The sequence below is a fragment of the Pyrus communis genome, chromosome 10 (assembly GCF_041283825.1).
Source record: "Pyrus communis isolate YQ-2024b chromosome 10, ASM4128382v1, whole genome shotgun sequence".
NCBI lineage: Eukaryota > Viridiplantae > Streptophyta > Magnoliopsida > Rosales > Rosaceae > Pyrus > Pyrus communis.
Window position 1 is genome coordinate 95,543 of NC_142574.1, and position 11,808 is coordinate 107,350.

General features: G+C 34.8%; 1 protein-coding gene across 2 annotated transcripts; it reads right to left on the bottom strand.

The window, feature by feature from the left end:
• Positions 1-3,867: 3,867 nt before the first annotated feature.
• On the bottom strand, positions 3,868-11,193 carry LOC137728957 (uncharacterized). 2 transcript variants are annotated; one of them, XM_068467771.2, is made up of 6 exons: positions 10,622-11,193; positions 10,349-10,481; positions 8,303-8,444; positions 6,635-6,671; positions 5,371-5,698; positions 3,868-5,243 (listed from the first exon to the last, which is right to left on the bottom strand). In XM_068467771.2, exons 1-6 carry the CDS (start codon positions 10,802-10,804, stop codon positions 5,203-5,205), a joined length of 864 nt encoding a protein of 287 aa, XP_068323872.1. In that variant the 5' UTR covers positions 10,805-11,193; the 3' UTR covers positions 3,868-5,202. The 2 variants fall into 2 exon arrangements, with proteins under 2 accessions (XP_068323872.1, XP_068323873.1); XM_068467772.2 differs by having other exon boundaries at positions 3,868-5,263.
• Positions 11,194-11,808: the final 615 nt, after the last annotated feature.

The following is an 11,808-nucleotide window of genomic DNA, read 5'->3' on the forward strand; positions in this document are numbered from 1 at the left end:
CAGCCATCAATGATTCAACTTGGCGAGTTTGAGCAAGTATGCGTTGGCCCATATTGGATGCAGAGCCTGCACATTGAACACTGAAAGCCAAGGAGTCTTGAACAGTTGACTCATCATACCATTTTGAAAGGATTCTGTTATCCTTTAGAGTGAGAAGATTCTTAGCTACCATTGTAGCGGTTATGTTATTCTTCATCACAGAGTCCCCAACCGTCAGATGACCATTAGAAGATAAGAAGGAAAGACGTCATATATTATCCTAATGTGATTCGTTTATATCACTCCTAAGACTCAAATCTAAGCAAATATTAGATGGGTTAGCCATTTTCAGAAATGATGAAAGAAAAATGAGGTCAAATAAAATCTCAGAAGTGTAAGAAGGGGAAAATTTCTACGAGCATCAACTTTCTGAGCATACTCTTGAACACAATTGATGTCTCTATAAAAGAAGAGGCAATAGAGCCACTTGTTTAGAGATCGAAGAGACATCGCTCTCCAAATTTTAAAAGCCAGATTTTCCTAAATAAAGTTTGTTGGTACTTTTCAAACACAATCTCAGTCTTTCGAATATCACGTGTAACTTTGTCAAATATCTCTGACAAAGTTGAAAACACGTAAATCTTATTGTTCTAATTACACCACAATTGTTGACAAGAGTAAAGGTATAACACCACTACCTGCTATTGGGAAATCCCTATATATGTCGACCTCTGTGCTCCATAACAAGGCAGACCTGCAAGAATACCTAACTCTTCCTCATCTCCGAGAATGCATCTTCAACAAAGCATCTCGAAATACTCAGATTTCTTCCTCTCTGAGAATACTTCTTCAAACAAGTCACACCATAGCAAGAGTATCTCATATCATTAGGGTCAAAAGCAAGAGTATCTCATATCTTGTTGTCTCGCTGTCATTTTCTTTGTCCTTGTTCTCACCTGCAGGATAAGGAGAAAGAGAGCAATCAGCTGGCACTTGGAATCAACCTTTCGATCTAGAACTTATTGCCTGGAATCTTTGCCTGGTTGCTTATCTTGCATTGCTCTCGAGTACTCATTTTCAAGTGTTGATATGATGTTGGTTATTTACACTAAAGTTGCTAAGCATAATGAGTCGCTGAGAAGTGATGTTTTGCAGGACCATTCAAATGCAAGGTTTGCATTCCACTACTGCATCAGTGAACAAATACTATAAGAGAAGATGCCACACATGCAAGGGGGAAAACCAGGGAAAATACCACTTCTACAAAGGGAACAAATAAAGCAAGCAAAAATGATACATTGAAGCATGTGGAGACAAGTGCAAAAAACACATGCTAATTCATCCCCACCAAAACGAAAGATCACTTGCCACGTGAAGCTCATCATGGTCAAATTTCATTCAAGATCAAGTCTCGACGGCCCTTGAAGAAATCACAAGTCTGATTCAAGATCAAGTGTCCACCACCCTCGAATCAAATTTAGCTCTAGATAACTGAAGTAAATTCAGACCTTTGGAGGAAACCAGAAGGCCCTCCAGCCCAGTTCAAGAACAAGCCTGTGGAAAGTCAACAAGCACAACAGATATGGTACTACTCATCAGGGGGAGCATCCAAAAACAAATCAAGATTTTAACGAGTCAATCGAAGACTTGTGGCCATCCAATGGGGAGTGTTGTAGAACAGTGGATGTCCACTCAAATAATTAAATAATGGGCAAGTTACCCTTCCACTATATGTTGAAGCTTGCTTCCTAGGACTCCTATTTTCTATATAATTACAAACCCCACACAACGCCAAAGAGAGAGACTCACGGCAAAGATAGGAAGAGAGAGGAAGAGAAAAGAGAGATGAAGAAGAGAGGAGAGAATAGAGAGAATTATTTTTGTACTCTTATTATTCCAGATTATAAATGAAAGCACCACTGCTGCCCTGATGATGTACTCCAGTCACACTGACTGTAGAGAAACCTCATAAATTTTGTGTCTTGTTTCATTTATTTCATTGCACACACCGTCAATTTTACAGCAATAAGAAAATTATAGAACTAATGAATGCGATAGTACCTGATGCTGTTTTATATTTGTTATAAAAGTAGGTGAGTTGGTTGTTAATTCAGAACATGATTATATTACAGAGCTCAACGTTCATTAGTTGGATACTGACCCTTCTCACAAATCAGCTTCTTTTAAGTGAACTAAGTTCACTGATTTTTTCGTGTGCAGTGTGGCGTTGTTGATGGCCTCCGGGAGGAAATCATTATTAATGTTGAACAGGTGCTGAAGCTTGAGTTTTTGGCGTTGTTGATGGCCTCCGGGAGGAAATGGAGAAGGTTTTCACTTGGAAACCAAAACTTGAGTTTTTGGGTATTTTTTTGTTCCGCTATGCATTTTACTTGAATATTTGTTCTTACATGCACCTGCAAAAATGTTTCTTACAGTTAATAGGCACTTTGGAGAAACGTATGTATTCATATACTCAGATTAGTAGATCTCACAGAATATTCAGAATGGTATGTCCATATTAATATATTATATATTTTTTTATGTAGAGCCTCCAATAAAATTTTGGATTTACTACCAAGTCCTATGTAATGGTATCTGTATCTTAATTTGTTTTTACTTCTTCACGGACATTGCTATAACACATTCAGTCTCCTATTTTAACACTTATATACAATATTTATGACTCATTGAAATCTTATGATATGCCGAGAGAGAGAGAGAGATAGATGATTTTTGACACACCCCGACTCGATATGTTCATTAAGACTCCAAATCGAGCTATGTTGGCCGACACCTCCGGACTGGGATGTGACAATTTTGCTATGCTTGATAAAACTGAAAATAAAAGGAGAACTCGATATGTTCATTAGGACTCCAAATCGAGCTATGCTGGCCGACACCTCCGGACTGGGATGTGACAATTTTGCTATTCTTGATAAAACTGAAAATAAAAGGAAAATCTAAGGTAGGATTTGCATCCGTATGAGCTTTTATTCTGTAGCACAATCTTTTATATCGTTCAAATTAATCTTTTATATAATTTTCAATTATCCCATAGTAACGCACGGACATAAATTTCTAGTCTTACTTAAATTACATATTAATGAAACTCTCTTTGTCAATTAAAAGAGGGTAAAAAAATATTTTTTCTTTTATCACAACAAAAAAAAATTAAGGACGGTAACGTAATGTTACAAATCAAAATTTTACTATTTTTTGTTTAAGCCTCACATTTCCACAGTTCTCTCTCGCTCTCTTCCTATATATATCTTTTCATGATTTCTATCTTAAATTAAATTTGGAGCGACTGAGAATGGCTATCAACAACTTGCTTTTATCAAGCTGGCAAATCATTCCGTGTTTTTTATAACAACTATGACATGACTATTGGTGTATTGAAGTTAAATTAGTTTATTGTCTCTTGTTACTTTCTTTTTCTTTTCTTTTTTTAGTATATCGATATTTTTGTACTAAAAATATGAAGAATTCGGTTAAACCACACAATCGACAGCCTAATTTAGTATCGAATTTGCCATTCATAAGATAATTTAGTATCGAATTTGCCATTCATAAGATTCGAACCTAAAACCTCTCATTTCTAATTGAAGAGAAAAACCACCAGACCGTAGTTTTGAACAAGGAAAAAAAAACCCATCAAGGATTAATGTCAGCATGCCAAGTAAACATATTCAAATATGTAGGTATAAATATAAATAATATTGTAATATACAGATTGTCGCAATACGTGTTAAGAACGGATTGGTAAATCTTTCGGTTTTATTGTATGCACTACCATCAATTCACGGTATTGATGGTCACGTTTAATTAATTTTGAGAAAGTTACAATATTTCCTCTGTTGACTGCCAAAATTTTGAACTTCAGAAGAATTAAGCAATTAAAAGCCTCAATTAATATCATCATCAGAATCTTAAACATGAAAGTCTCAATTTAAAGCATAGCAGTGAGTAGCATATCCATTCTCAACCAGCAGTGATGGAGAACGAATCTTAACTGTCCTTAATAGGATCCCTAATTACAATCCAAAGCATAGACTTACACATAATTAAAGGGGTATCAAGGTCCATTTCCAAGTAGTAGATGAACATGAGAGAGAGAGAGAGAGAGAGAGAGAGAAGAGTGAGGAAGCCCTAAGTCCTAACCATGGTTGGTGCGTTAGTGGAGAAGAACCCAAGGGAACCAAAATATCTCCCGAGGATTACATGCAGATGCTTTTGAACTCCACACCCATTAGTGGAGTGCTCAAAAGGATGATGAGATTTGTACCAGCTATAGCTAAAAGCTAATGCTAAAAACTATCCCTCCTAAAATTAAATTAGTGAAATGGGGCTAAAACTCCAGTAGTTTAGCCACACTTGATGAATTTACAAGAAACGAACAAGAATTAGTGATTTTCTTCCCTTTACCCTAAAGGAAAAAAGATCCAACGTTGGTTGGTTAGACACATATTATGTGAAAGTTGACAAAAACTAGGTAAAGCTTTATAGAAACATCACTGGTCCTAGCTAGTTTCAAAATCCTAAGACTAGTTGCTAACAGCCAAAACAACCGGGGCATTCCATGCCAATGTTTTTTTTCCCCAAAACTGTGCGCCTCTTTTTGTGTGAGGTGATTGATTAGCTGAAGATTGAGGGATTAAACATTTTTGGGTTGAAAATTTTCAAAAGTGAGGGGCTTGCTATTTGTTTTGAATTTACAATATTCGCAAGCCATTTTATGCATTTCTTTAGCCTTCCTGGGCCAAAAGTAACATTTTTCTTTTGTTGCCTCAGCCTCTCCAGGGCTAAGAATTTTAAGGGAAACAACGAAAACTATTTTCCAACTTGGCTAAAACCCAGTAGCCTGAGTTGGTGTTTAAAGGGATGCTTTAGTTCCTCTTCAAAGGAACTCTTCAAGGGGAAAATGGAATGCATGAGTATGCATGAGATGCACGTACCTACGTACCCCAGCCAATTGCGGAGATGGAATGATTTCATGTAGCCCCTTTGAGAGACTTTGTATGTGTGCAAATTAATTAGCTCAAATGCCAATTGCTTGGGCTAATTAATTGTGTGTTAGACGGCGAGAGAGAGAAAGAGATGGAGAAGTGAACCATGGTTAGGCCAGAGGTTGCTGAAAACTCAGAAGCATTTGCAGCCGACGAGGGTGGAATCGAGTTTCAAATAAATTGAAGCCATGCATGCACGCACGCACTTTCGGATGAACTAGCGATGAGGAATTGGTGCAGGAAGGGCCACGGTTACGCCTGTGGCACAGCAAAACACACTGTCAAAGATATTAGTGTCTGCATCCATCTCAACCAAGATTAACTAGTTAAAAGTCAAGAAATTACTCTCATATCGATCTAACGAAAAACAAATTCACGTAATTACCTGGTGACTGCAAGGCGGGCGAGGGCGCAAGAGAAATGGGAGGACCATAGTGCTGGTAGCCTCCAACTCCACTTGAGTTCATGGTCGAATACTGAAAAAGCTGCTGCTGCTGCTGCTGCTGGTGGGGGAATTGGACACCAGTTGCATAGCTCGGCACACCTGAGCTACCATACGCACCTGCTGCGGCTCCTCCATTCCCTTCTGATCCATATGAAAGATAGGGGTAAAATGCCGCCGCCGCTGCTGCTCCGGCCACCATCCCAGTTGCAGGGCTTGTCCCGTACATAGGATACTGGCCTGCTGCCCCTCCATACAAACCATAGTAGTTCTGCAAAATATATATACACATTGCACAAAACACAAATCATCACTTACTTATACGAGTTAGTTAATTTAATACATAATTACCTTACATTAAATTCAAGTACAATTACTTAGGTATATATAGTACATATCTAGAAAGAAAAAAAAAAAAAAAAAAAGAAGTTTTTTTATCGGTAAACGCGAGGAATATAACTGCGTATTTAAACTCAGGAGGCCTCGTGAAACTGGAGTCTGTACATGTGAGTTCCCCATTTTTACTTGGATATTTGGTCTTGTTTTTCACTTTCTTCCCTTCCTGTTCTTTGTGTGCGCTATTTGGTGTAGATTATAGTGAAAGCCTACTTACCAAGTTGGAACGCGGAACACGGGCGTATGTTAATCAAGGTAAAAAAAAAAAAAAAAAAAAAAAGGAGTTTGGTTGTTGGGAATAGTTGAAGAAGTTAAATTATTTTTCACAACTTGGCATCGCATACATGGAACTGCCAAGACATGCAATGCATATAAGTGCTGGTTGGTCCCCTTTCCTCTTACCCTTACGTAATAGGTGCATTTTTTGCTTACCACCCTTAACTGGTGATAATGTTTACCATCCTATTTATCACCGTTGAATAAGTTTAAATTTTAAAATTTGTATCTATCTACTACACAGATCTCGAAATTTAAAATTATCTAATAGTGATAAATAGAGTGATAAGCATCACTATCACTTTAGAGTGGCTGAAAAAAAACATTCCCTACGTAATATATATGGACGCTGTTGGAAGAGTAAAGTGCATGCCTATAAAGAAGCAAAGGTAGAATGTTTCATTAAAGAAAGGGAATACGAGAAAACCAAGTGGGTAAAATGTTTTAGAGGAAATATTTGAAAAAGTGCAAAGAAATGAAAGTACAAATTAATTAAGGAAATAATATAATATAAAAAGGAGAAGATTGTACAAACCGCAGGATAAGTGTAGTCTGGCGAGTATGAAGAGTACCTGATCGAAATGGAAAGAGTTATAAGTCAGTCAGCATCTATTAGACAAGAAAATATCGATTCAAATTCGATTAAATTACTTATGCGTTTTACATGGCTGTGTAAAACATGATGCATACATGTTAAAAACAATTCATGTCAATGAATGGTTAATTAAGGTTGCAAATGCAATGCGCCCATGAGAGATTGCTGATTCAAGAAGCATGTCATATATATGCATGCATGCATGAGGATCAAATGTGAAAGCACAAGCTTGCGCGATGCATATATATTGTGTACTGTGTTATTTGCCAGTGTGTATTTTTGGGGTGGGGGAATGTCACAACCATGCCAAAAGGGAATGAATTTTGATGTTGATCATGTGGTGGAGAGAGAGAGAGAGAGAGAGAGAGATGATCGTGCTGGTGAATTTTGACAGAATTTTGATACATATATAGTAGGGCTACTTTAATGTTTTAAAAAAGTGATCATTTTGGCTCCGGTCTCTAATCAACATAGTTGTTAGAATGAAACCTTATTTGTTTAAATAGTTTGATCAAGGTCCCTAACATCATTTAAGGGATTTAACTCATGCATTTATACATCCAATATCTCACAAATTATGAAATTTAAACAAATCCAAATAATATTGTTACAAATATAGCAATTACTTAAAAATCAATAATAGAGTAATTTGTTCTTCACATAGTTCTAGCAAAAACAAAAAAAAAAATGTACCCACGAAATTATTAATATAGTGCAAGAAATCACTATTGATATGTTTTAAAACATAAAATAAACACATATAATTAGCATGGGTACGTTCAGAAAAAAAATATTGATACGAATTAAATTTAAAACATGGGTACATATTAAAATTCAAAACTATGGGTACAAATTAAATTGAAAATATAGGTACATATTAAAATTCAAAATTATGGGTACAAATTAAATCTAAAAAGAATATTGGTACGAAATTCAAAAACGGATACAAATTATAAATAGAAATATATGAAGAAAAAAAATACTAAAAATATTATATTTAAAAATGATTAATAATTTTTCATTTTTAAATTGACATACAGTGACTTGTAAATAATTTAATATTAAATAATGACATAAAAAAAATTAAAGGATCTTGATCAAAAATGAAAAAGGAATAAGATTTCAATTAATAAAAAGAAAATGAGGGAGAAGAACCTAATTTATCCTCAAATTTTTGTCATAAAAAAAAAGGGCTACTTTAACGAGGTTGATGAGGCTGGGTGGTGGAAGTCCATGAGTTGGCAAAGCACGTGCTGCTTCCCATACACACACACGTATTCATACAGCTAGCAGATACGGATGACGATCCAACATATATATAGCATAGCATAGAAAGCATCTTCATCATCAACTCATACATATATAGTTACCCATAAAAAATTATTGAGTGCTCCGGAATACCGATGATTCCGAATATTTTAACTATTGTATCTTAATTTTTATGTTTTTAAATAAAAATCTAACTATTAAAACATTTATAATATAAGTAATTCAGAACGTCCAAAAAAATCCCAGTAATCCATAAAAAAAGATTGTAAGGTAACCCAATATTATATTTGATGATGGAGATGGTCAAATGGTCAATAAATGGTCAATGGTCATACATACCCATAAAGATTGTAAGGTATCCCTTGTTGGATGGCATAATGAGCGAAGGTTGCTGCTGAGGGAAAAGCTGATCCCACTCCTCCTCCAAACCCTGTTTGGAATGGCCCCACCCTCCCAAAGCTCCTGCCTCCCCCTCCTCCACCTGCCCATCATTTCCCAATTAATCTCTTAAATATTTCCGACAGTAACTTTGATTATACATCACTCTACAAATTAAAGACATCTCTACTACTAGTACTGCATATATAAGTATCAACATTATTTCTCTTCTAAAATAATATACACAAAATTGCATTAACATTAATCTGATGATAATAATAATCAGAAGAAGAATATTGCAAGAAAGGATGAGTATATATATCTATGCTTGAAACAATTTCAAATTAAGAAGAGGATAGAAATATGGTTCCAAATATGTCGATCTTGCTTTGGAATGGTAGCTACGCAAATTTGAGCTAGTATGACACCAATTTTATATATATATTGAAAGCTTTTAAGAAAAGGGATTCTCATTTTTTTATAAAAATAAGGATTGGTTGTAGGGTCAACACCATATCAAACTTTAACGATCTGAACCGTCTATTTTTCAAGTTGTACATCATAGATCACCCTTGCAAAATATTAGCCAAATCGAAAATATTTAAGACATCTAATTGGGTTCAAAAAAATGAACGAATACTTTATTATATAAGAAACAATGAAATTTGATCTTGATAATTAAATAAGCACATGGTTTTGGATTGAATTGAATTTTTGTAAGAATAATCTATGAATTGAGACTTACAAAATAGACGGTTCGGATCATTAAAATTCGATGTGGAGTGAACCCCATATCTAATTCTCATTTTTTTCAAAAATAGAAATTCCTTTACATAAAAGGCCTGTATTTATATTATCCAACTATTTTTGCAAAAAGCACATGAGATATTGGACTTGTTCGATATTGATCCAATTTAAATTAAAAAAAAATGTAGAAATAAACTTAATCCTTAGTTGAGGAGGAATATCTAAATTGCATTATTGCATATATTTCACTGTGAAAAGAATTTTCCTCAAAGAAGAATATTTTTCGGACCACAATCCAAATCTATATATATATATATATATATATATATATATTCAACAACCTCTTTCTAGAGAGCATAAATGATAATTAGTGAGGAATATCCAAAACTCTGAAGGCTGTTGGCTGCGTCACCGAGTTAATATATAAGAACTAATGGTAATATAAATAATCAGTTAAAGTATCTTAATTAGAAGATATGTATATGTGTGTTCACGTGAAAACGCAAGATAAGCTTTTGTAAGATAAAACCTATGATACCTTTATTATACAGATTAGAGATTAATTAAAGAAGAAATGAGGAATTGAGGAAATTGATAAGGTGATTTTGGTTCTGGTCTTTAGTAAATCTAATAGTATTTTAAATATTCTACAAATTATGAAATTTAAAAGTTTCAAGGTCCCTACATCATTTAAGGAATTTATGAAATTAATAAGGTCATTTTGTTTAAAAAGTTTGATTAAGGTTCCTAGCATCATTTAAGGAATTTAGCTACTACACTTATGCATTCAATATTCTACAAATTATGAAATTTAACAAATTGAAATAATATTTTAAATATAATACCGACATAAAAAAAAAAATAGAGTATAATATATTGTTCATCACATAGTTTTAGCAAAAAAAATTAATGTTCTGTCGTAATTATTAAATTTGAAAAAATAATTACTAGGTATAGATTAAATTTAAAATTACGGGTACAAATTAAAACTAAAAAGAATATTGGTATAAATTTATAAAATGGTACAAATTAAAAATAGAAATATATGAAAATACTAAAATGATATATTTGGAAATGATTAATAAGTTTTTTATTTTTGAAATTGACATATGACATGTAATTAATTTAATATTCAAATAATGACATGCACAAAAGTCAAAAGACCTTAACCAAAAATAAAGAAATAAGGTTTCAATTAAGGATAAAATAAAATGAGGATGAGAACCTAAAGAAAATAAAAGCAAAGAAATAGAATACTACCATGCTTTGGAGTTGAAGGCTTGGATCTCTGAACACCGAGAGAAGCAAGGTTGCAGTTAGCCCTCCTCCCATCAATCACGGGAGCAGCATCCACACAAGCTCTCATCGCAGCTTCGGCTTCGCGAAAAGTTACCTACATATTTATATATATATAATCAAAATAGTAAAATACATATATGCAGATATCATTCATTTATTTCAAGATCTATCTAACTAGCTAGCTAAAAACGCTATATACAATATATTGCATGACATGAAAGGGAAAGTGCATACAAATCCGTAGCCCTTAGATCTCCCAGTGGCCTTATCAGTGATAACAACGGCCTCCAAGATGTCACCAAACTGTTCAAAGTATTTCTTCATGGTTTCCTTCTGGGTTTCCCATGCCAACCCTCCAACAAACACCTTGGTGTAAGTCGTGTCGCCAAACTGCCCTGCCAGATTAGCTGGAGTCATCTTCAATTCTCGATTGATCGCGAACGATATGATGATATGATCAGCTCTCGGTCGGTATCTTGGAAATCCTGTGCGGTGGTGTTGGTGTTACTAATTAAGAAGAGAGTCCTATATATCTAGCTAGCTACCACTGATTGGCATGCCCTACACTACTGGTAGATCTAGCCCTAGCCCTCGCTGCTGCTGCTGCTGCTGCTGGTACAAGAACAAGAAGAATAAGAAGAAGAGGGATCTTGTTTGAGATTTCGATGGTAAACTTGGTGGTGGTGGTGGTGAGGGTGTTGATAGCACACAGACAGACAATTGGGTCAGAGATCAACAAAAAGAAAAGAGGAGAGGAAACTAGAGAGAGGGCGAAAGCAAAAGTTGGAAAAAAAGAGGAAAGCCCCTCTCATAATACGGACATGAATTATATACATAGCTAGCCCCACCTCTTCGCATTATTGTACCAAATTCACACACGCTCTACCGTTGGCGCGTCTTCTTGACACTCTTCTCTACTCAACATGATTTCCATTTAGGTTTTTCTTTAAATAATTCAAAAATGATATTCTTATTATTTATTTGTACGTATTATCATTTGTACTTTCTCTTTAATAACGTTGAAGTCCATATGTATTGACGGACCAAATTTATATTAAAAAAATATAAATAAATGATAAATATAACATTACTTTTGATAATTATTTACTGATCTGAGACTCCGAAACATGATTGGTGATAATCATGAGAGAGTGGGAATGGCTTCTGTTTGCATTATTATGTCCTTCATTCATCGTTGTCGTTTGATTAATTGAAGGGTATATGTGGAGTGACCCATTAGCCGCTGTTTTTGTCCCAAAATTACGAAACTCACCAACAACGTATGCTTTCGTTTATTCAACTTTTTAGTGGCTGAGCAGTGGCAGAAATAGAATGGAATGGAAAGAGAGTCTTTTTGGAGGAAATGGTCGACAATCGGAAAAACGGAATCGCGCCGGAAGTCGAAAGTCAGCCGTCCAATT